General features: G+C 32.0%; 1 protein-coding gene across 1 annotated transcript in view; it reads right to left on the reverse strand.

The window, feature by feature from the left end:
• Nucleotides 1-26,578, reverse strand: part of LOC134721515 (DNA repair-scaffolding protein-like) — a 42,437-nt gene that overhangs the window by 7,924 nt on the left and 7,935 nt on the right. Inside the window, exons 8-13 of the mRNA XM_063584591.1 lie at nucleotides 14,578-14,720; nucleotides 11,909-11,976; nucleotides 10,274-10,497; nucleotides 8,939-9,094; nucleotides 8,559-8,652; nucleotides 132-269 (exon numbers count right to left, since the gene is read on the reverse strand). Coding sequence (XP_063440661.1) covers nucleotides 132-269; nucleotides 8,559-8,652; nucleotides 8,939-9,094; nucleotides 10,274-10,497; nucleotides 11,909-11,976; nucleotides 14,578-14,720 — 823 coding nt within the window. The remainder of the gene's footprint in view (nucleotides 1-131; nucleotides 270-8,558; nucleotides 8,653-8,938; nucleotides 9,095-10,273; nucleotides 10,498-11,908; nucleotides 11,977-14,577; nucleotides 14,721-26,578) is intronic.

A 26,578-nucleotide genomic window follows, 5' to 3' on the forward strand; every position in this document is an offset into this window, starting at 1 on the left:
ACCATATGTTCTAAGTTTCAAATAGGCTGAACTACAATTTGATGGTCATAACAGCAAACATAATGCCTTCTTACTACTTTCTCCAGGACAAAACCTAAATTCCTATTTGAGTAAATGATTTACAATTTCACCTGTCTAAGATCATCCAATGAAACCATTTGTATCTTTTTGAAACCAGTAATTACTGTTGCTAGCTCTGTAATCTTTAAATCAGTATCATCATGTTCTACCATACTATAACAAAATCCTGGGGGCAACCTTTGAGATATCTGTAAAATTAAAAAGATTTTTGAAAAATAATTCTTTTCTACATTCTGAAAACAAAAAGTCCATGCCAGTACTGCCTATATGGGAACTGTCCTTAGAACACGGTGTATTTTCATAACGCTTCCTTTCCGATAGAATCGCCGTTTTTGCTTCCTTTCCGATACTTTAACTCTTCCTTTCAGAGTTTCGATGACGACATCGCACAGGATCACGATATTAAAATGAATAATGCTGCCGTCAAGAGGTAAGTTAAATAAAACTATGTAGCTCACGGAATATTTGAATGTTTTGTCTTAATTTATACCAAGTTGATTTCATTAAGAAAATAATATAAACCAGTTCAAACAGTTCCACAATCTCAGCGTTGTTGACGATGACAGATAAAAAATACATTTGTTTGCTCAGAAACTATTTTAAAAAGCATACAGCATATTGATTCGCAAGCTTTTCATTATATTTTAACTTATCAAATGGTTTTACTTTGTGCCGCTAACCTGAAACATCCGTATAACTCTTTTTGCTTTAAAATCCAGGAAACACTTCCTTTCCAATAAATCAGTCCCAGCGTCAATTTTGGAAACGCTTACTTTCGGAGTCTAAGGAAACGACTCCTTTCAGATTCACGTAAAAGTAATGTTATTTTCAAATAAAAATGTAGCTGTGCGCACAGGCTAGGAAATAAGCACGACTTTAGCTTATTGTTTTACGATATAAAAAGTATAAGATATAGAATTTATAACATTGAGACAACATTTCATTAATATTGAACATGATAAAAGGTCACCGTAAATGATCATATTTTCGGTAAGGGCTGCATCTCCCATGTCCTTTCTTTTACATCAGCAACATCGTTAGGCACAACTTTGTATTATGGCATTATTTAAAGAACAAGGGCAGATTATCAATGAAACCTATCACGTGGCATTTAATAGTTAGAGTCAGTGGCGGATCCAGAAATTTTCATAAGTGGAGGCCCACTGACTGACCTAAGAGAGGGCCCGCTCTAGTCACACTTCGAGATTTCTTATATAAGCAAAGCAAAAATCCAAAAAATGGGGGTCCGGGCCCCCTGTCCCCCCCCCCCCCCCCCCTGAATCCGCTTCTGAGAGCCACCGCCATATCCAACTATAGCAATCATCACCTGACTTTGGTGACGTCACACATCACCCAAATCAAGCCCAAGTAAAATGATAGAAATGCATAGGGGCTTTCTGGAATCGATGAAATACATTACTTTAAGTTCATGATACTAAAAGTGTGGGTCTATATAGTTATTCCTCATATATTTAGAAATATAAATATTCTTTTTGGAATAGGGAATAGTTTAAATTTTGATCTTCTCCCTTCCAAATGCTTTTGAAAATTTGTCTTGTTGCCTCCATAGTTCACACTGTTCAATCATACAACTACGATAAATATTGGATTTTCTGACGTCTTTAACCTTAAATTGCGATTTAAACAAAACAGATGGAATAATTGTGGGTCTTTCTGCTTATTATCATATTCATAAATATTTGAAATATCGTATATAGAATAGTTTAATTTTCTATTATGTCCCTTCCAAATTGATTTGAAAATAAGCTATTTTCAGAAAATCTGCTATTAATTTTCAAGATGGCGACCAGATTGACAGCATGGGGCGACATGGTAAAAATATAATTTGTACGATTTTTACAATGAAAATTGAATATATAAATGTTGGATGCTCGCGTTTTCAGTCATTGTCTTACCTTAAAGCAGCATGTAATCGAACATTGGTTCCTTTTTATCAAGCTTAAACATGCTGTTGTTATTTTTATAAAATTTTGAAAAATGGCGAACAAATAATTTTCAAACGTAGAGGATGTTCGACACTTATTTTGTTAATGCACATAATTCAATTTATTTTCACTGTTTATATTGCAATTAAATATGACACGTTATTGTAACTATAAGAATAGCCTTAGACATAACTATATTAAGGAGATATTAATTAAGTCATAACATCATCGTGATCAAAGAAAACAAACATGGCACCTAATCACGATGTAAGTTTTGACAATACCCATGTAGATGCATGTTTTGACAATACCTATGTCGGTTAGTGTTGTCTGATTATCAATGAAATTCTTTGCAGTATTATTTTATATTCATAAAAGAAGACATCGAATGGATATAAACCGAAGTGAACTAAATATATTTTTCAATTTTCTTTAAATAATTCATCAGGTAACCAGTAAAATAATCCTAATTGAACCAGTCACATGCAGAGCTATCGAACGTTATTATGACTGTAATAGTTGCATATAGTAAAAGACTAGTCGACCCACGGGGTCTGAATAATGTGTTCGACGTAAGTTGACATGTCTATTATTCGAACTGTTACCTTGTGAGATAGCACGTTGAAATTACGGCCTAGAACAAAGCGGGGTTCATAGTCATTTCTCATTATCATGTTTTCGTCCTGAATATGCAACTGACTTACTTTAGTTCAAACATATTTATTTATAGTGCACTGGGAAACAAGCTATTGCTATGTATATTTAAAATCCCTCTTCACTTTGCATCATACTTGCCACTGGACGTTAAATAAACCTCCATATATTGTCTTCCGGAGACTCGTCATTGAAGGTCTAATCGAAAAGTTAAAAAACGTTTTTAATACATGACATGGGTAACATCTCTTTGTTCTTACTGTGCTATAATCTGGATAATGCACATCTAAGGTGTGCATGATAGCTACATCAGATATACTGCACAGTTCAAATCTATTTTTACCTTTAGGAGCGGTTCCTGGATTTCAGTGAAAGGGGCGTTATTCTATAGAATTAAAATAATATCGCCGAGTGTAGCGAGACTTAAAACAATATTGACGATTTTTGCTAAACACGATATTTTGTCCAATCCAATGGTGAACCACCTATTCGCTCCTACCCCCGAATTCGCCATCGGCCTTGAAATTACGACAAAGTTGAACTTTGTACAAAACATCGTAGTTTCAAAATAGGAAAAAAGAAAGATTTCTCATTCCGTTTTTTTTTAACCTAAGCTGGGACAATTACAATTGTAATTACAACAACTTTTGGTATGCCCTGTTTTTAAACTGAATAAAACAATATCTTTTTTTTTTACAGGAACCATATTTTCGACAGTTTTTTGTGGAAACGAAAGACACAAAGACAGGCTAAAAAATCGGATAGTTCAAAGTCTCAAGAAGTGACTCGTGTATCATAAATGTGATGAGAGTAAAATTCTTCTCACAACAAGACTTGTGTGGCTCTCTTTGAAAATTATTTCCGGTACCCAAGCATATTATAAACAAGAATTAGATGGATGCTATGACTACAAAATAGAAAAGAACGAAAAGGGGAAATTAGACAAAAACAAACCCTCTCCTATTAATTAATTTGTTCAGTTGGAACACAAATTTTAGAAATGGTGATTGTGGTATAAAGATAAGACAGCTTTCTAATGGACACTTTGTATACAGAATAACAATTAATTTCTATAATTTCTAAATTTATGCAGATCATATAACAATGTGAAAGTACTAATACATTGAAAAGCCATGTATTTAATACGCAAACGCTAGAACCTATAGTATCTACCCTTGGTGACTTCTGCATATAGGATATTAGAATAGTCATTTAGCTTTTTGTATATTTTTTTCTCCTGAACAACAGGTATATATTAAAAAGAAGATGTTGTATGATTGCCAATAAGACAACTCTCCACAAGAGACCAAATTGACAGTCACACAGACATTAACAACTATAGGTCACCGTACGGCCTTCAACAATGATCAAAGCCCATACCGCATAGTCAGATATAAAAGTCCCCGATAAAAAATTCAAACGAGAAAAAAACCGGCATTATTTAGATAAAAAAAAGGAACGAAAAAACATATGTAACACAAAAACAAACAACAACCACTGAATTACAGGCTCCTGACTTGGGACAGGCACATACATAAATAATGTGGCGGGGTTAAACATTTTAGCGGGACCCCCCCTAACCTGGAACAGTTGTGAAACAGTACAGCTTACGAACGAAGTTATAAAAATAAGTTGAAAAAGGCTTACTCATATAGTTTTCATATTCGGAAATAGGATGAGAGTTGGACCTATATTTTATTTTATTGTATTTTATACATGTATATATATCTGTTTTTTTTTTCTCTCACATGATAAGTAATTTATAAACTTGTCAATGTAGAGACTATATCATTTGAGAGATCAACTGTACAATGTATCAGACATTTTAAAAGAAAACATATCTCAATTTATCTACAATTATCAAATGTATTCTCACAATGTAGTCTTTCGGAATTTCCATGTTATTTTATATGAGGACAATAAATGGTCACTACAACTTGTAGATTGTATTCATTATTCTTGTATACAATATACGGAATGGCTGTTCTTTTGGCTAGCCGAGAAGACAACAAAAATGGAACAACAACGCTAAAATTGTTGTTTTTGATCTTGAAAAGTTTGATGTCTTTATATCAAGATTAATTTAATAAATTCATTTGGTCCAGGCGCTTCAGAGAAGTGTAAAAATTTATGGACAACGGACACCACTATGCATTATTTCCCGCCAAGCACTATTTAAATTGGTATTTAAACTTAATATGAGAACAATCCGACTCCACGAAGAGAGAAAGAAACAGAAGAGGAAAATAATCTTGGTCTTTGTTTTTTTATAGAAATTCTCATAGATTTTATACACGGAATTTCAGTCAGACTAGTAGAGGCAAGTAGAATTTCTAAGACGTGTTTCAGAATAATGTTACTTTATATTTTTAGTTCCCTACCAACGAAGTTGAAGGGGGCTTAAGGTTTGCACTCTGTCTGTCCGTCCGTATGTCTGCATGTCAGTCAGTCCGGAAAATCAGCTTTCCACACGTTTTTGTCATGCTTGAATATCTTGGTTTAATATTCGGATTATTTGAAGGTGTAGGACTACCAATTAATGCACCAATTCAATTAAGAACGTATGTGAAAGTAGTACTACCCTGTGAAAAACAGCACTTTTGATGTTATTTTTTGATTAATCTAACATACACATATGCAGAAACTGGGTCGGCCTATTCTAGGGCTTCTAAAGAAAAATAATAAGGGGTGTCACGGGCTTTGACTAAAGGTCTTATAGAGAAGAAACAGACGCTTCTTTTGCGCAAGGTATCGATGGCCATAGCTATGTTCAAAAATCTGAAACTAGATCTCAAAATTTGAAAAAAATGTAAAAAAAAAACAGGGGGCCTATTTCAGGGCTTCTACAGAAAAATAATGAGGGGTGTCATGGGGTATTACTATATACTAGGTCTTCAAGAGGAGAAATAGGCGCTTCTTTTGCGCAAGCTCACGAAGGACGCTTTGTTCAAAAATCTGAAACTAGAGCTCAAATTTGAAGAAAAAAAAATATTTCACGTATTTTCATGTTTTGACGTTTCATTTATCGTTTTCTCGTGTTTGCCTCAATATGCGTGCTTCGTGTTTCCCCTTATTTATTTTCCGTGTTTCGTGTCGGGGCTCTTTATTTATTCTCATGCATGTACCGCATTTGATAAAAAAAAGTCAGTGTGTTATGATACTTTATGTAACTGGTGTTATCTAAAAGAAAGTGATGTATCTTGTTACCATTCTACTTTTGCAATATGTAGGGTATAAATGAAGTCCATCAAATCACTATGGAAAATATTCATTTTTTAAATAAGATGCAAGTATAAGGGGCACTAAGAGCTAGAAGACCGCAAGGTCTTCATGTCTATTTATAATAGCTGCATAATCTCCAATTACGGCTCTGGTACTTTTTCCCTGATATTTACGATTTTATTTCTTGTGTTTCGTTTTACCCGATTTTTATTTTTTGTGCAACGTTTTTGCGATTTTTATTTCACGTGTTTCCGTGTTCAGTACCGCCCTTCACCATAATCTTAAAATGTTTAAAATAGTTTTACAACATAAAGCTGTAAAATCAATGCTGAACAATGCTTGTGTGAGATCTATCGTTTTCACTTTAAATAATACGCCCCGGAACATCAAAATGTTTAGACATAGTTGCATCTATCCACAGTCTGACCGTTGGTATAAGGCAGATTTTACAGTATTGTGTTCTGTCTCCTACTTTCATGTTGCTAATGTGACGGAGACAAAAATGAGTAACGTTAGCGACATTTGGACATGTCACATGAGCAACAACTTCTTTAAAAGTTAAAATGTATGCACACAGTGATGTTTAATATATGCCTGGAGTAATAAAATTGTACAGTCTGGTTTAGAATTTCTAAATATACAGAATGTCATTTGCAGGTGTACTTTATATCAAAGGAATACACAAGAAACCAATTTGTAATAGTAACATTAGCAACATCTACTATCATGACATTACGTTTTGTTGCTAACGTCTTTTTGATGGACGGAATACATTTAAGGTCCTCTTGTAACAATATTACATACAACTTACCTTCTTTGCTTCCCCATCATGTGAAGGAACTGACTCCGAATCTATTTCTGCAAAGGGCGATATCGTAACTCCTATACAGGAGAGTTACAGATCTAAATATATGTTGCTCATGTGACACTGATTTGGACGGAAACCTCGAGCAGTAACGTTCGCAAAAATTAAAACAGCCAATGATATTGATTCCTCAAGTCCTTTGACCCCCTTACGTCATCCAAATTTAATATGATTGCTATTTTCAATTATTTAAAAAACCCGGGGTAAAAATAACTACAATGGGCTGTCTGAGAACCAAAAAGAAAATTGCGATCGTGACATATCACAATGGACGGAAAAGACGTGACGTTAGCAACAATATTATTAAATTACCTTTTTTAGCCTTTACCAATAAAAATCTGCCTTAAAGTAATGATTAAAACACAAAAGAAGACTTTTTCTTAAAATATAAGTCCATGTTATTAGGCTCCACTTATAAATAATGCTTCAAAATTCCACTCCAAATAAGCTGGATGTCAGTAAAGTAGGTCATGATGTCTATTCCATGTCCAATATTTTGAAATTGAAAACCCTCTAATTCTAACATAAAACACAAACACAGCGTAATTTTTATGTTTATTTACTCAGAAAGACACATTTTATTCATTAACATAATGCATTAGTCCATTACACAGTCTGTTTCACAGTTTCAGCAATTGCTTTTTTGATGGATACAAAAAAACAATAATTCCTTCTTATTGTAAAATCTGCCATAAACATTTTTAATTTATCTGAAAGGATGCGTTTCCTAGTAAACTTTAATCTTAAAGGAAGCGTTTCCAAACTCTGAAAGGAGGCGTTTTGGTCGATGTTCAGAAAAAACTCAGTTATTGCATGCATTGAAAGGTTAGGAATCTTACAATATATACAAAATGAAAACTCCGAATTTATTTTATAATCTAATTAATTGTATATTGTGTTAAACGGTCAATTGTTCTTGCATTCATGACTTTTATTTTTGATAAACTTGTTGTACTCGTCGACGCTGTTGTAGTGTAAACCCGCATGCCTTCTGTAATCGATTGTAGACATTAGCAAATCTTATTTTGGATACTTGTTTATGTACTTTGTTCCGTCATCTATCAATTCTTTCAAGAATATTAGTATTTCATTGGTAAATTGGCCTAAAAGGACACTACCATTCAATCGATGTAATCATTTCCTGTGTACAGTATAGGAAAGGGTGCGTTTTCTGACTCGGAAAGGAAGCAAAAACGCCAATTTCATCGGAAAGGAAGCGTTATGAATATACACCGTGTAGAATAGATGAATAATATAAAATGATGCATTTTGGGAACAGAACTGGAATTTTATTGTCTTATGTATTATATTGACTAAATAATGTAAGGATTCATAACTAAAAGTATTTTTTATAGATTTGCATCTTTACCCCAAATGCAAATACCAATCACTACATATATCATAAAAAAAAGTTCATTCGTTATGTAATAAAATAAGGCACTGAATAGAATCCTTCTTGGAACTGGCATCTTACTACAGTGTGTATGTGTAAGCAAACCCTATTGAACCTTGATTTTCTTTCTAGTTCTGAGAACACTATACTGTTGTTTTTTTTATAATTGCCAAAAATGCATCAATATTGTACATACATTAAATTTCATGATGGGAAGAAATTGAAAAACAGATGAGATGAAAAGGTCATTTTAGATTTATTTCACTTGCTATTTATTGGGAAATTTTTACAATCTCACGTTTTTTATTAGTTACTAACTTACTAACTAAAGTAATCCAATAATTTCATACAGATAGATGCATAATAAAACAGCTGCAACCTTTTTGTATAAACTTACAGAAGAGCATGATGCTATTTCACTTTCTTCACTGACAGCTATTGCAGTCATACCAGACCATACAGTATCTATCATACTGAAAAGGGCAGGATCTCTGAAAAATAGTCAACAACATCTACATTAACATACAGTATCCATCATACTGAATAGGGCAGGATCTCTGAAAAATAGTCAACAACATCTACATTAACAAACAGTATCTATCATACTAAATAGGGCTGGATCTCTGAAAAATAGACAACAACATCTACATTAACATACAGTATCTATCATACTAATTAGAGCTGGATCTCTAAAATGTACACAACATCTAAAACTAATTTTGTCGTTTTAAACTACATATATAGTTATGCTACACAAATAAAGAAGTTAAGAATTACCTGTCTCTTGTTGTTCTAGCCAGCACCTTAAGTCCAGTAAATATGTAAGAGCTGCTTTCACCATTGTGTATCACCTCACCATACAAATGTTCACAATTATCTGGCATCTGTATCTCACACATAATACCATGACCATCCTCTACTAACAGACTATATCTGAAATGCAAATGTATAATTTATTTTTTCTTTAAAAAAATCAATTTTTTTTAATTACCTAAGAATCATGACACTTTATTCTGTTTTACATCTGATGTGTCTTCTTATTAGTTATCTCAAACTTTTACTCAAAAGATACCATATGTGGTGCAGGATCTACATACCTTTCTGAAGCACATGAGATCACCCTTCAGGGTTGTGGTGGGGTTGGTGTTGCTCTGTCTTAAGTCTTTTATGTTGTGTTTTGTAAATCATTGTTCATGTTAAGAATGTTTTCATGCTTTTTTTCATGACATTGTCAATTTTATTTTGACGTGTATTCAAATATCACTTTTTTGTTTTTAATCTCTCTTTAATAGGTTCATCATCCTTATAAAACTTTTAAATAAAATGATAAATGGTTGATGATCTATGCATAACAGATGCCTTCCATTTGTAATTTTTGTGATTGTTTTTGTATAAATTTTATATAAACTCTGCAATATGAATGATGTACCTAGACAATAAAATGTCTAAATAATAGATTCTTCATTATGCCATAATAAAATGCAGGACAGCAAAGTCATGCTTTTTAACAAAATTCATGACAATTAAAAAATCTAGACAACTGCTGGATTTTGAAATGGTGGAATTTAAGATTGATTTATTGACAAATGTTCATGATTAAGAGTATATACCATAACTAATGAGCCACAGGTACTAGAAAATGGTTGTCTATTAAAATTTAAATTGGTTTGGAAAAAACTCAGAGAAAAATTTGTACAGTTGAAACAGCGGACACAATTATGACATGTGAAACTTGTCTTATTATCTTAAAACAATTAACCACAAAGATGAATAAAATAGAATGTGTCTAAGGACATTGAATGCCCCTGCTCAAGCTTTGCAATTGTCCAAGTTATAAAGGTATAAACCCACTCTGTATGCTAGTCTTGGTTCTTAGTATTGTGTATGAGTTTCATAAATTTTGGAAGTGGCAAAATTGAGTTAAGAGAGTGGAAATTATAAGGGGACAGACTGACACAGATGAGCAGACGTCTGTCAAGGGTAACACAAAATGCTTCTGTTGCCCTCAGCATGGGCACAAAAGTGAGTGAACATGTGAAAAGATCCTTCTGTAATTTCATATATTCCCCTACATATCAAATCCCCAAGAAATCCACCATATAAAGACTGTACCTTTTTGTATTTGAATTTGGAACAGCTTTGCACAACACTCTATGGACCAATGCACTGAAGCATACCCCTGCCTGTTTAGAAGATTTATCTATACTTTCTAAAATAGAGTCTGATACAGTTGGTGTCCCAGTTGACGCCTGAGTAGCTTGTATCATATACAATGACTGTTCATGGTCAGGAAGTCCAGATATATGTGTACTACTTTTCTCTCTGATGTCTTTACACTGAAATGTAAGTAAAATTTCAGTAAAGCATTTTGTTTGTATAATTCACTAACACAATGTACAACCATCCCTAATCATTTTGATTATGACCTGATGATATGATCATGCATGCCTGTTACCAAACAGTAAAAGGTTGGAATTGTTGTATTTCTATTGTTACTTCTTTGCTTCTTCAATGAAAATAAAATTGAGAAAGGAAATGGTGAATATGTCAAAGCGACAACCACCCGACCATAGAGCAAACAACAGCCGAAGGCAACCAATGGGTCTTCAATGTAGCGAGAATTCCCGCACCCGTAGGTGTCCTTCAGCTGGCCCCTAAAATATGCATAATAGTACAGTGATAATGGACGTCATACTAAACTCCGAATTATACACAAGAAACTAAAATTTAAAATCATACAAGAGTAACAAAGGCCAGAGGCTCCTGACTTGGGACAGGCGCAAAAATGCGGCGGGGTTAAACATGTTTATGAGATCTCAACCCTCCCCCTATACCTTTAGCCAATGTAGAAAAGTAAAAGAATAACAATACGCACATTAAAATTCAGTTCAAGAGAAGTCCAAGTCCGATGTAAAAAAAAAGACTGTTAATAGGTTCAGTTTGATTATAACTATAAGAATGCTTATTTAGGGTTTTGATCAAAATGTCTACTTATTCTCAGTCTGCAATAATCATTGAGGTTTTAATATAAATATTAACTGATAAAAATATATGAAACAAGAATGTGTCCATAGTACAGGGATGCATGCACTTTCATTTTTCTATGTTTAGTGGACCATGAAATTGGGATCAAAACTTTAATTTGGTATTAAAATTAGAATATAATATCATAGCAAAACATGTGTACTAAGTTTCAAGTTAATTGAACTCAAACTTTACCAAAAACTACCTTGATCAAAAATTTTAACCTGAAATAGGACAGGCGGACAAACAGATGAATGAACCAACAGACGCACAGACCAAAAAACCTAATGCCCTTAAGTGGGACATAACAATAATCCATAGTTATTTAAAATATATGATACTTAAAGGACTATAATTTAAACAGTTATCAGATTTGGAATTAATCAAAATTACGATTTCACTAGGTTCAACCCCCTGTTGATGCAATATTTTACTGAATGGTCCGTAAATAAAAGGATACTGTCATGATGAATGAAAAGCCGGACAATTTTTGCTTATTGTTAAAGAGAGTAATTAATGCTAGCTTCTTTTCATTTTTCCTAAGAAGCTCACGCATGTAAACATTCACAGTGATTCACCTTAACTTCAAACTTTTTTGTGTTAAAGTTGCAAACCCAAAATTATATGTCCGCTTCAGACGTACAGCAGAGAGTCAAAAATTAAATTTGAAGGCCATGACTGGAAAATATTCCTGTTTTGGAAGCAATGATTCATCTATTATACCTGAAGCATTATGCCTGGCAGACATGGGAACTGGAAAGCTGGACACTGTTTATAGTCCTTTACTAACCCTGAAATAGATATGCATACAATAATATCATATTGAAAATAAGGACACACAAGAAAATGAGACCTTAGGACACCCTAGTATGTCCAGCTTGTTCTACCATTTCTAAATTTAGTGAATCATGAAATCATGGTCTAATCCGTAATTTTGCATTTATTCTTAACACTTTTTAGCACACATGTGTTTATTTTTAGTTAATGTGTCCACAACTTGTCAATGATTGATCAGAAAGTAAAATAACAAAAATTTTGAAATCGAAGGAAAATCAAAACATAAAATCCTTCATCAAGAGGCAAAAACAAAAGCTAAAACATATCAATCCTTGATTGTGTCTACCCAGTGATACAAATAAGATGTTTTGATAACTTATAAAGTATGGTTATCTACGGCATTTCAGCAGTTATAAGTTATATGTTGATACAAATTGAATTAAATTTAGAAGTTTGATCAATCTGAGAGGCCTCTTTAGGTGTAATACCACCAAATCATGATACGCCACATCTGGTTGCATACGAAAGTAGGTCTAAAAAAATATTCCCTGGAATTTGACAGTTGTAGAAAATTAACCATGCATTTCAATGCACTTAAATTTTTCTGAGTCATAAACATGTATGTTGGGTGTCTGAAAGCATCATTCTTTTTTTTATTTGATGGTCTTATAAAATATTTTGGAAAGTTAAGGTTACAGAGTTACCGAAGCAGGAAACCAGTAAATAACAGTGTAAAAATTTGGTTGTTTACTTCCGGTGCAGGTTACTTTCTTATATGCAATGAAATGTAGTGTGAAATTTTCACTGTAGCACTGGAAAGGATTAAACTTTATTCATGCAAAGTATTTCTTTGGTTGAAATAAAGGTAAATACTGTACAATTTTTATAAAAGTGCCAATTTAACAAAGCCTAATAGGGAAAAATCAATGGTGGTATTACACCTATTTAGGGAAACAACACGTGCACTCGTGACCTTATTGTACTTTCATTTTTAAAAATTATTACTTAACTAGTTCATACGTTGTAAAAATGGACTATTCGGAATGGATTGAGACACAGAAAGCAGGTTTGAGGGAAAATTGAAATTGAAATGGGGGTTTACGGATGTTTGCTAAGTCAAATTGGTGGACAGACAAGGCTGTATTCAGTGTATAGTGTTAGGTTTCCTTGCGACAGAAAAAAAAGAACCTTGTATGGTCACAGATTTGCATACATGTTGCACACTGAGAAATTTGACCTATCAGATGAATTTGATGTGTCTCATCTTTGTCATCAGAAGAGATGCACTAACCCTGAGCACTTGTCTTTCGAGCCGCCTCATATTAACCAAGACCGCCAAGTTTGTCGTGGTACACACCCAACAAGGTGTCAAAAACACAAATCCTACAAAGACTGTTTGATTTAAAATGGTAAAACAATAATGATTTAAAAGAGAAGTCGTATTTTTCTTCATATGATATAATTTATGAAATACACTTTTGAATCAACATACATATATATATTACATTGAGACTTTTCTTATAGCTTGCCATGCTAATTCCCATTTTACGTGAGCCTCTGTCAAATTTTAAATCACCCTTACAGTTTTGTTTATACAACATGTGATTTTTCATTTCAGTGTTAACCATGATGTGACAAGCATTCTGTTGAAAAATCTTATATGTGAACTGGTCTGCAGATGACACTTTAGCATTGAGGTATGTATCAACTAATGTCTTTTTTTTTTTGGCCGCAAAAGTTTACAATTTGCCATTGTGCCGTCTGTATTTTACACCGACAGAATATCACCTATACACTTGCCTTTGATTTATACATATCAGAATCCAGTCTCACATACTTAAATTTTATAATTCTTACCAATTTATTTTTTGACCAGCATTCAAAGGGACATAACCCTTTTTTAAACCATTTTGATGTATTTTTTATTATTCTTTCTCCTCTTTCTCTAATGTAAAATACAAGAAGGTGGACTTTTTTTGACTTAGACTAAAATCGCCATAAGATATGACCTTACATTATAGTGATTTTCTCTGAAACTATAGATCTGACTGAGACAAAACTTGGCAGTTATGCTTGAAATAACTTGCAATTGGAAGGAACAAAATTACATTAAGTTTATTTGAAATTTAGGTGTTCTTAAGGTGTAATACCACCAAATCATGATACGCCACATCCGGTTGCATATGAAAGTAGGTCTAAAAAAATATTCTCTTGAATTTGACAGTTGTAGAAAATAAACCTGCATTTCAATGCACTTAAATTTTTCTGAGTCATAAACATGTATGTTGGGTGTCTGAAAGCATCATTCTTTTTTTATTTGATGGTCTTATAAAATATTTTGGAAAGTTAAGGTTACATAGTTACCAAAGCAGGTAACCAGTAAATAACAGTGTAAAAATTTGGTTGTTTACTTCCGGTGCAGGTTACTTTCTTATATACAATGAAATGTAGTGTGAAATTTTCACTGTAGCACTGGAAAGGATTAAACTTTATTCATGCAAAGTATTTCTTTGGTTGAAATAAAGGTAAATACTGTACAATTTTTTTAAAGGTGCCAATTTAACAAAGACTAATAGGGAAAAATCAATGGTGGTATTACACCTTTAGGGTTTTACCTGTAACACAGGGACATGTCCATTCCATGGTAATTGTTGCCGATTCAGGATTTTGATGCATAACATCTACACTGCCCTCTACTCTGATAAAATTGGTACATAGTAAAACTGATCTATCCATTGACTGTAATAAAAGTTTTTGCCTGAAATAATAGATAAAAATATTTAGAACAAGAGGCTACCATGAGTTAGCAGTACTCACAATATGGCTTCAATATAATGGAATACTTAAAACTGGGCGCGAACATGTAGGGTGCGAAAGTGAAAGGGGGCGAACATGAGTGGGTGCGAAAGTGAATGGGTGCAAACAGACCCAGATTCACTATATTCGTAGACAATGAAAACCAAAGGACTATAACTGTGTCCTTGGACCATGAGCCTACTTAGTCTTTAGCAATAATTTTTTGAAATCACTCTTTTGTGCTGTGCTGGGCAGGGAACTTTCAATTACTAAAATGGGGATAGATTTTAGGAACACTGAAGTGTTCTTTAACAAAAAATAATATTATTATAAATAGAGAGCTGCACAGTGGTTGCTCATTTAACCCATATTAAATTTATGTTTTCAATTAAATGCTACAAATAAAAGTCCATATAAGCAAAGTCTGGCATAAATATCACAGTAATTGATTCAATACATGATCTCAAACATCTAAAATAGTGATTAAAATTCTTTATAAATTTTCTTTTAATTATTTAACTTTAAGTAAGGCTTTTTTATGTGTTTTCCTGTCTACAAGAATTAAGGGGAGATAACAAATAGATTTCAACTACCTACAGATTTGTGAGGGGCTATGATTTTTGGGTTATTTGTATCATTCACAGTTTTATTTCCTGCAAACTAATCAGCTAATAGAACATTTTGTGAATCATGATCATCAATATTGAATATAGTAATTAAGTTTAAATGCTTGATTTAACATAAATGACCAAATGACACAAATAAAAATTCAATCAGATTCAATTTTCTAAATTTCTTTTTGCATTGTGTTTAGGCACCAGACATATCCATATATAATTACATTAGATGTATGTTTCATTATAAAACGTTATTCTGATTGGCTAATTGCACATCACATGTTATTCCGTTAACAATTGCATGAGACAATAACATTTCATTCATGATGACACGAGGTCCCACAATAAAGTGCACAGGTGAATTTAAAAATTAAACTTAATGAAAATCGTGTTTTTATAATCCTAGCTAAAAAATGTAATTATAAGTATTGAATGCTTCTTTTTGTAACTTTATAGGGTTGTAAAAGCGTTGACCGTGCGTACATTTTTAGAATGAAGCGCTTCCGCGCTTCATACAAAATGTACTTCGGTCAACGCTTTTACACCCCAATAAATTTACAAAAAGAAAAAATCAATTCTTAAATAACACCAATGCCTATACTTATATTTAATATTCAAATCATTCCTGATAAAGGTGTGCAATATTCAAGATATAGAGTGAATAAATCGTCAATATAATACAATATTTACCCTTATATTCATTAAAGTATGTAAAAGGACAAACTTGCGTTGACAAAATTCTTGCAACTTTTACTGTAATGTACTTAAAATATGCAATGTACAGGCGCACGTACAATCTATTAATAGACCACTTTCGAGTTCATCCGTCACCGGCAAAAACTCGTCAATTATGCACGCCTTTATGACGTCATTTACCAGATAGAGGGGCTCGCCTGTATCCCTGCACTATTTACGTTCATCAAGCATCTTAGTGATCGTCTTTGTGCAGGATAAACTAGAAATAATGGTTGCTCTGTAGGTACTTACTGACAATTCCCTAATGACAGCAGTGTTGATTGTCAATTTTGAGAAATCAATTTGCCGATTAATTCGTATAATATAGAATAATAGTTTTCCAACCACTCGCTCAACATTGGAAGGGAATTGTGACGACGCCCCTAAACGCACAAATGACGACGCCCCTAAACGCACAAATGACGGTGATAAGGCGCGTATAATTGATGAGTTTTTTCCGGTGACGGATGAACTCGAAAGTGGTCTATTCAGGGTACATGGAAACCACTTTCAAAAAGGTGTAGAGCCGACTTTTTTCAGAGTGCAGTCAAAAGTGAGAGAAATTTGTAGGGTTGACAATCTTGGATATGCACTGACAGCACTACTAATCTCATGTTTGTATCATAGAAATTTAATTTTAAGATTTGAATACTTTCTTTTTCTGAAAATTGTTTTTTAAGCCAAAATTATTCTTTCATATATATTAATAGTACTTTAAATGTATAGAAAAGTTACAAAAAGCAATACCACATGAGTATAAAATGGTCTTGGGCTATGTAGTACTGAGAATTATTTAGAGAAAAAAAATCAACACACAAAAAAAAATGTAGTCAGAAATTCACTTTATTTAGAAACAAGTCAATTTAACGAAGTTATAGCAATACACTAACCAAAACATGATAAAGAGTTATTCAACACAAAATAAACATTGATAGAATCTCACTTTATTTTAAAAGGATTATTTTTTTTTTAACACTACACTGTCCAAAACATGACAAAGATTTTTTCAACACAAAAAAAATGCTGTCTCACTTTATTTTGAGACAATGACAACAAATATACTTATAAGAATACACTTGCCAAAACTTGATTACAAAGTTATTAAACACAAAACCGATAAAAATTGGGCGCGAACATGTAGGGTGCGAAAGTGAAAGGGGGCGAACATGAATGGGCGCGAACGGACCCAGATTCACTATATTCGTAGACAATGAAAACCAAAGGACTATAACTGTGTCCTTGGACCATGAGCCTCCTCAGTCTCTAGCAATAATTTTTCAAATCACTCTTCTGTGCTGTGCTGGGCAAGGAACTTTCAATTACTTAAACAAGGATAGATTTTAGGAACACTGAAGTGTTCTATAACAAAAAATAATATTATTATAAATAGAGAGCTGCTCATTGGTTGCTCATTTTCCCCATATTAAATTTATTTTTTCAAATAAATGCTATAAATAAAAGTCCATATAAGCAAAGTCTGGCATAAATATCACAGTAATTGATTCAATACATGATCTTAAATATTTTAAAATAGTGATTTAAATTCTTTATAAATTATTTATTTAACTTTAAGTAAGGCTTTTTTATGTGTTTTCCTTTCTACAAGAATTAAGGGGAGATAACAAATAGATATCAACTACCTACAGACTTGTGAGGGGCTATAATTTTTGGGTTATTTGTATCATTCAGAGTTTTATTTCCTGCAAACTAATCAGCTAATAGAACAGTTTGTGAATCATGATCATCAATATTGAATATAGTAATTAAGTTTAAATGCTTGATTTAACATAAATGACCAAATGACACAAATAAAATTTCAATCAGATTCAATTTTTCTAAATTTCTTTTTGCATTGTGTTTAGGCACCAGACATATCCATATAGAACACCAATGCCTATACTAATATTTAATATTCAAATCATTCCTGATAAAGGTGTGCAATATTCAAGATATAGAGTGAATAAATCTCCAATATAATACAATATTATACCCTTATATTCATGATCAAAGTATGTAAAAGGACAAACTCGTGTTGACAAAATTCTTGCAACTTTCACTGTAATGTACTTAAAATACGTAATGCGCAGGCACATGTACAATCTATTAATCCAGGGTACATGGAAACCACTTTCAAGAAGGTGTAGAGCCGACTTTTTTCAGAATGCAGTCAAAAGTGAGAGAAATTTGTAGGGTTGACAATCTTGGATATGCACTGGCAGCACTACTAATCTCATGTTTGTATCATAGAAATTTAATTTAAAGATTTGAATACTTTCTTTTTCTGAAAATTGTTTTTTTAAGCCAAAATTATTCTTTCATATATATTAATAGTACTTTAAATTTATAGAAAAGTTACAAAAAGCAATACCACATGAGTATAAAATGGTCTTGGGCTATGTAGTACTGAGAATTATTTAGAAAAAACAATCAACAAACCAAAAAAAAATAGTCAGAAATTCTCTTCATTTTGAAACAAGTCAATTTAACAAAGTTATAGCAATACACTAACCAAAACATGATAAAGAGTTATTCAAGACAAAATAAAACGTTGATAGAATCTCACTTTATTTTAAAAGGATTTTTTTTTTTTAACACTACACTATCCAAAACATGACAAAGATTTATTCAACACAAAAAAAATGCTGTCTCACTTTATTTTGAGACAATGACAACAAATATACTTATAAGAATACACTTGCCAAAACTTGATTACAAAGTTATTAAACACAAAACCGATTAAAATTGGACATGAACATGTAGGGTGCAAAAGTGAAAGGGGGCGAACATGAGTGGGTGCGAACGGACCCAGATTCACTTTATTCGTAGACAATGAAAACCAAAGGACAGTAACTGTTGTCTTTGGACCATGAGCCTCCTCAGTCTCTAGCAATAATTTTTCAAATCACTCTTCTGTGCTGTGCTGGGCAGGGGACTTTCAATTACTCAACTGAGGATAGATTTTAGGAACACATACTCAAATGAGGATAGATTTTAGGAACACAGAAGTGTTCTATAACAAAAAATAATATTATTATAAATAGAGAGCTGCACAAATGTTGCTCATTTACCCCATATTAAATTTATGTTTTTAATTAAATGCTATAAATAAAAGTCCATATAAGCAAAGTCTGGCATAAATTTCAAAGTAATTGATTAAATACATGATTTTAAACATTTAAAATAGTGATTAAAATTCTTTATAAATTTTCTTTTAATTATTTAACTTTAAGAAAGGCTTTTTTATGTTTTTTCTTTTCTACAAGAATTAAGGGGAGATAACAAATAGATATCAACTACCTACAGACTTGTGAGGGGCTATAATTTTTGGATTATTTGTATTATTCACAGTTTTATTTCCTGCAAACAAATCAGCTAATAGAACATTTTGTGAATCATGATCATCAATATCGAATATAGTAATTAAGTTTAAATGCTTGATTTAACATAAATGACCAAATGACACAAATAAAAATTCAATCAGATTCAATTTTCTAAATATAAATTATACTGCAAATTTCTGTTTGCATTGTGTTTAGGCACCAGACATATCCATATAGAACACCAATGCCTATACAAATATTTAAAATTCAAATCATTCCTGATAAAGGTGTGCAATATTCAAGATATAGAGTGAATAAATCGTCAATATAATACAATATTATACCCTTATATTCATGAAGTATGTAAAAGGACAAACTTGCGTTGACAAAATTCTTGCAACTTTTACTGTAATGTACTTAAAATATGCAATGCGCAGGCGCACATACAATCTATTAATCCAGGGTACATGGAAACCACTTTCAAGAAGGTGTGGAGCCGACTTTTTTTCAGAGTGCAGTCAAAAGTGAGAGAAATTTGTAGGGTTGACAATCTTGGATATGCACTGGCGGCACTTCTAATCTCATGTTTGTATCATAGAAATTTAATTTTAAGATTTGAATACTTTCTTTTTCTAAAAATTGTTTTTTTAGGCCAAAATTATTCTTTCATATATATATTAATAGTACTTTAAATTTATAGAAAAGTTACAAAAAGCATACCACATGAGTATAAAATGGTCTTGGGCTATGTAGTACTGAGAATTATTTAGAAAAAAAATCAACACACCAAAAAAAAAACGTAGTCAGAAATTCACTTCATTTTGAAACAAGTCAATTTAACAAAGTTATAGCAATACACTAACCAAGACATGATAAAGAGTTATTCAAGACAAAATAAAACGTTGATAGAATCTCACTTTATTTTAAAAGGATTAATTTTTTTTAACACTACACTATCCAAAACATGACAAAGATTTATTCAACACAAAAAAAATGCTGTCTTACTTTATTTTGAGACTGACAAAACAAATATACTTAAAAGAATACACTTGCCAAAACTTGATTACAAAGTTATTAAACACAAAACCGATTTAAATTGGGCGCGAACATGTAGGGTGCAAAAGTGAAAGGGGGGCGAACATGAGTGGGTGCGAACGTGAATGGACGTGAACTGACCCAGAGTCACTATATTTGTAGACAATGAAAACCAAAGGACGCTAACTGTGTCTTTGGACCATGAGCCTCCTCAGTCTCTAGCAATTATTTTTCAAATAACTCTTCTGTGCTGTGCTGGGCAGGGAACTTTCAATTATTTTAATTAGGATAGTTTTTAGGAACACTGAAGTGTTCTATGACAAAAAATAATATTATTATAAATAGAGAGCTGTACACAGGTTGCTCATTTTTCCCATATTAAATTTATGTTTTCAATTAAATGCTATAAATAAAAATCCATATAAGCAAAGTCTGGCATTAATATCACAGTAATTGATTAAATACATGATCTTAAATATTTAAAATAGTGATTGAAATTCTTTATAAATTTTTTTTTAATTATTCAACTTTAAGTAAGGCTTTTTTGTGTGTTTTCCTTTCTACAAGAATTAAGGGGAGATAACAATTAGATATCAACTACCTACAGACTTGTGAGGGGCTATAATTTTTGGGTTATTAATATTTGTATTATTCACAGTTTTATATTCTGCAAACTAATCAGCTAATAGAACAGTTTGTGAATCATGATCATCAATATTGAATATAGTAATTAAGTTTAAATGCTTGATTTAAAGGGGCACTAGCTGTCAAATTCATGGTCACCAATTTGACTAAAATTCTCATATTTGATTAATAACAATGTAAAACATTTATTCAATCTATCAAACGTTTAAAATAAACAGTTTACAGAGCATGGGGTAGATGATATGTAGGTTCGTTTCGTGTGTATTTAAATCCAGATGCCATCTAATTAACTATCGATTTGACCTCAGATGACCATATAAGCGATGTAAACACAAATAAAGATATGAATAGGTTAAACCAGCACGTGCAATTGGTTTTTATAGGTCTGTTTGATTTTAATTTAAAGATTAAAAATATAAGTTTCTCATTGTTTTTTAACCGTATAAGAATGATTTATGTGGATCGAATTAGTAATCAAATGATTTACCGTAGTTTCACTTTCATTGTTGACATTTTTCTTCTTTAAATAACCAGTTCACGTACAATGCATGCGTTGTCAGTCTCTAGCTAGGGGGTTAAATTGAAGTTCACATGAATACCGGTTAGAATGATGATGACGTTTTTACTTGCAAGTGAATCAGTCAAAAATTATGTATAATCGCTTATTTCAACAAAATTGAAGCAAATTGATTGCTAAAAGCAAATTATTATTTCATTATTCTAATTTAATTAATGATTAATCTAAAAAAAATCATACTTTATTTTTTTATATATTTTTTTATATATATCGTAGCTAGTGCTCCTTTAACATAAATGACCAAATGACACAAATAAAAATTCAATCAGATTCAATTTTCTAAATTTCTTTTTGCATTGTGTTTAGGCACCAGACATATCCATATAGAACACCAATGCCTATACTTATATTTAATATTCAAATCATTCCTGGATAAAGGTGTGCAATATTCAAGATATAGAGTGGAATAAATCGTCAATATAATACAATATTATACCCTTATATTCATGAAGTACATAAAAGGACAAACTTGCGTTGACAAAATTCTTGCAACTTTTACTGTTATGAACTTAAAATAGGCAATGCGCAGGTGCACGTACAATCTATTAATCCAGGGTACATGGAAACCACTTTCAAGAAGGTGTAGAGCCGACTTTTTTCAGAATGCAGTCAAAAGTGAGAGAAATTTGTAGGGTTGACAATCTTGGATATGCACTGGCGGCACTTCTAATCTCATGTTTGTATCATAGAAATTTAATTTTAAGATTTGAATACTTTCTTTTTCTGAAATTTGTTTTCAAATCAGTGATCATGCACATATTTTTAATATGTAGCCATCATAAGTTTCATAAAAAAAAAGTGCTTTGGTCAACACTTTTACACGTTAACTAAATGGCAAATAAAAGAAATGCAATTCTCAAAGGAAAATACACTAATAAATATATTGCAAATTTTTGCACCTGTCCTAAGTCAGGAATCTGATGTACAGTAGCTGTCATTTGTTTATGTAATTAAAACATGTTTCTCGTTTCTCGTTTTTTTATATATATATTAGACCGTTTGTTTTCCCATTTGAATGGTTTTACACTAGTAATTTTGGGGCCCTTTATAGCTTGTTGTTCGGTGTGAGTTAAGGCTCCCTGTTGAAGGCCGTACATTGACCTATAATGGTTTACTTTTTTTTAAATTGTTATTTGGATGGAGATCTAGAGTTGTCTCATTGGCACTCACACCACAGCTTCCTATATATATCTATTTATAGATATTTGATATTTGTACTAGCTAAGCGTACTGACATGATTTCATAGAAGATTACAGCAAATAAGAGTGTGATTATAGATAATTGTTGATCATCAACAAAGATTGATTTTCTCACTTGAGCCGGTATGGGATAAGTGAGAAAAGTAATTGAGTTGAGATAGCCAATGATAATCTGTTTATCAAAATATTTTACCTATGATGACTTTGGTAATTTAATTTCTTGAACAATGAGTGTCCTCAGTTTCTAGCAATAATTTTTCATAACACTCTACAGGGCTGAGCAAGTAATTTTTCAATCAGTATCATTTCTTTTATATTGATAGATATTAGGAACACTGAGGTGTTCTATGGCAACAAATAATACTATTATAGATAGAGAGCTGCACACATGTTTATCATTTAACCCACATCATATCTATGTTTTCAATTAAATGCTATAAATAAAAGTCCATATCAGCAAATTCTGGCATTAATATCAAGAGTAGTTGTTTAAATACCTGATCTTAAACATTCAAAATTGCCATTCTAATTTTTTATAATGTTTTTTTTGATTATTTGACTTTAAATTTAGTTTTTTAAATGTGTTTTCCTTCCTACAAGAATTAAGGGGAGATAACAAATAAATGTCAACTACTTGCAAATTTACAAATGATATTTACCTTCCCATTTATTCATGCATTTGTAAATATGTTTGTTCATGCATTATATCTTATTTGTTATATTGTTGTACTATCATGCCTCATGTGAGGCCTTTAGTGAAATAAAATGTTTGGAGGGGCTATAATTTTTTGGTAATTTTTTCCTTGGTAATCCTGATAATTTGTGTCTGTCATGAGCATCATGCATGATTTGTTTTTTTCTTGGATTTATAACCTGTGACTCATACTTTATGAAGATTTTTTAAAAATGGTTGTTTTTAGGTGAACAGTTTTGTGGTAGTCCTGAAAACTGACCATCAAATTGAACATTTTGTGAACCATGATTAGCTTGAGGTATAGCCATTTGTTGCACTAATTTAATTTAAAAATACCTGCTACCTTATGTTATTGGAACCAGTGTGAAGAAATCTATGAAACCAGAAGTCTTAACTCATCTCCCTTATTTCAAGCAAAAGTATTTAAAAGATATATATTTTTTAATATCAGGGTAATGTATTAAGCTGTCATCTGACATTGACCCAAAATTAATAATTTCCTATCAAGATAAGTGCATTTCAGTTGTTAAGATCATCAACTATTTTCTTAACAATTGGTTTTCAATTCTTTTAAAAAAACTAGAGGCTCTAAAGAGTCTGTGTCGCTCACCTTGGTCTATGTGAATATTAAACAAAGGAAGCAGATGGATTCATGACATGCGGCTCTTGGGCTGATATTGAACGAGGGCTGATAATACATGCGATATGAAAAATGACATGTTATGATCTTTTTATCATATGCTTCAACAGTAAAGAAAATTAACAAATTCAAATATAATTGATCCTTTTTAGAAAAGAAGTTCAAAGAGTGAAAAGTTCACGGACGTCGGACCCAAATTTTTGTACATTCGATATGAATCTTTTTATTATATGCCTCAACAGAAAAAAAAACCCATTTTAACATGGACGAATCGACAAAAAAAAATAATTCAACAATATACATAATGAACATTGTTTGGAAAAGTCAACCTTTTTTAAAGTAGCTTTCTAAATTATGTTTGAAACTTTTAAAAAATGCATTTATTGAATAATTTTTTTTTAATTTTTTTTTTGTTTATTTTTTATATTATTTTACACAATACACTTTCCAGTATCCAAATAATTGTTTTATGCACTATACTTTTTAATGTTTTTCACTGAAAACGTAGTATTGAGGTGTATTTTCCGGAATTTGCCGAGTATTACCGGAATGCCATGTGATAATGTTACGGAAAGGCATGTGATAACAATCGAAGCATGTGATAAACTTTTCATATCAGCCCGCTAAGCACCAATTCGAAAAAATATGGAATATACGTTAATTCTATGCTATTATCATACGGTAAAAATCAAATGTTATTTAGTCTAAGTATATGATAAGTTTGTACATCTTACTTTACTGAACATTCTTGCTGCTTACAATTATCACTATCTAAAATGAACTTGGCCCAGTAAATTCTGTGGAAAATGTTACCGTTAGTAAAAATTTACAAATTTTATGAAAATTGTTTAAAATTGACTATAAAGGACAATAACTCCTTAGGGGGTCAATTGACCATTTTGGTCATGTAGACTTATTTGTAAATCTTACTTTGTTGAACATTATTGCTGTTTACAGTTTATCTCTATCTATAATAATATTCAAGATAATAACCAAAAACAGCAAAATTTCCTTAAAATTACCAATTCAGGAATAGCAACCCAACAACGGGTTCTCGGATTCATCTGAAAATTTCAGGGCCCATAGATCTTGACCTGATAAACAATATTACCCCATGTCAGATTTGCTCCCAATGCTTTGGTTTTTGAGTTATAAGCCAAAAACTGCGTTTAACCTCTATGTTCTATTTTTAGCCATGGTGGCCATCTTGGTTGGTCTGGGGGGTCACGCCACACATTTTTTAAACTAGATACCCCAAAGATGATTGTAGCCAAGTCTGGATTAATTTGGCCCAGCAGTTTCAGAGAAGAAGAATTTTGTAAAAGATATATAAAATTTACGAAAAATGGTTGAAAATTGACTTAAAAGGGCAATAACTCCTAAAGGGGTCAACTGACCATTTTGGTCATGTTGACTTATTTGTAAATCTAACTTTGCTGAACATTATTGCTGTTTACAGTTTATCTCTATCTATAATAATATTCAAAATAATAACCAAAAACAGCAAAATTTCCCTAAAATTACCAATTCAGTGGCAGCAACCCAACAACAGGTTGTCCGATTCATCTGAAAATTTCAGGGCAGATAGATCTTGACCTTATAAACAATTTTACTTCATGTCAGATTTGCTCTGAATGCTTTGGTTTTTGAGTTATAAGTACAAAACTGTGTTTTACCCCTTTGTTCTATTTTTAGCCATGGCGGCCATCTTGGTTTGTTTGGCGGGTCACGCCACACATTTTATAAACTAGATACCCCAATGATGATTGTGGCCAAGTTTGGTTTAATTTGGCCCAGAAGTTTCAGAGGAGAAGATTTTTGTAAAAGATATATAAAATTTTCGAAAAATGGTTAAAAATTGACTTTAAAGGGTAATAACTCCTAAATGGGGTCAACTGACCATTTTGGTTATGTTGCCTTATTTGTAAATCTTACTTTGCTTAACATTAATGCTGTTTACAGTTTATCTCTATCTAATATATTCAAAATAATAACCAAAAACAGCAAAATTTCCCTAAAATTACCAATTCAGTGGCAGCAACCCAACAACAGGTTGTCCGATTCATCTGAAAATTTCAGGGCAGATAGATCTTGACCTTATAAACAATTTTACTTCATGTCAGATTTGCTCTGAATGCTTTGGTTTTTGAGTTATAATTACAAAACTGCGTTTTACCCCTTTGTTCTATTTTTAGCCATGGCGGCCATCTTGGTTTGTTTGGCGGGTCACGCCACACATTTTATAAACTAGATACCCCAATGATGATTGTGGCCAAGTTTGGTTTAATTTGGCCCAGAAGTTTCAGAGGAGAAGATTTTTGTAAAAGATATATAAAATTTTCGAAAAATGGTTAAAA

The sequence above is a fragment of the Mytilus trossulus genome, chromosome 6 (assembly GCF_036588685.1).
Source record: "Mytilus trossulus isolate FHL-02 chromosome 6, PNRI_Mtr1.1.1.hap1, whole genome shotgun sequence".
In the NCBI taxonomy this organism is placed as follows: domain Eukaryota; kingdom Metazoa; phylum Mollusca; class Bivalvia; order Mytilida; family Mytilidae; genus Mytilus; species Mytilus trossulus.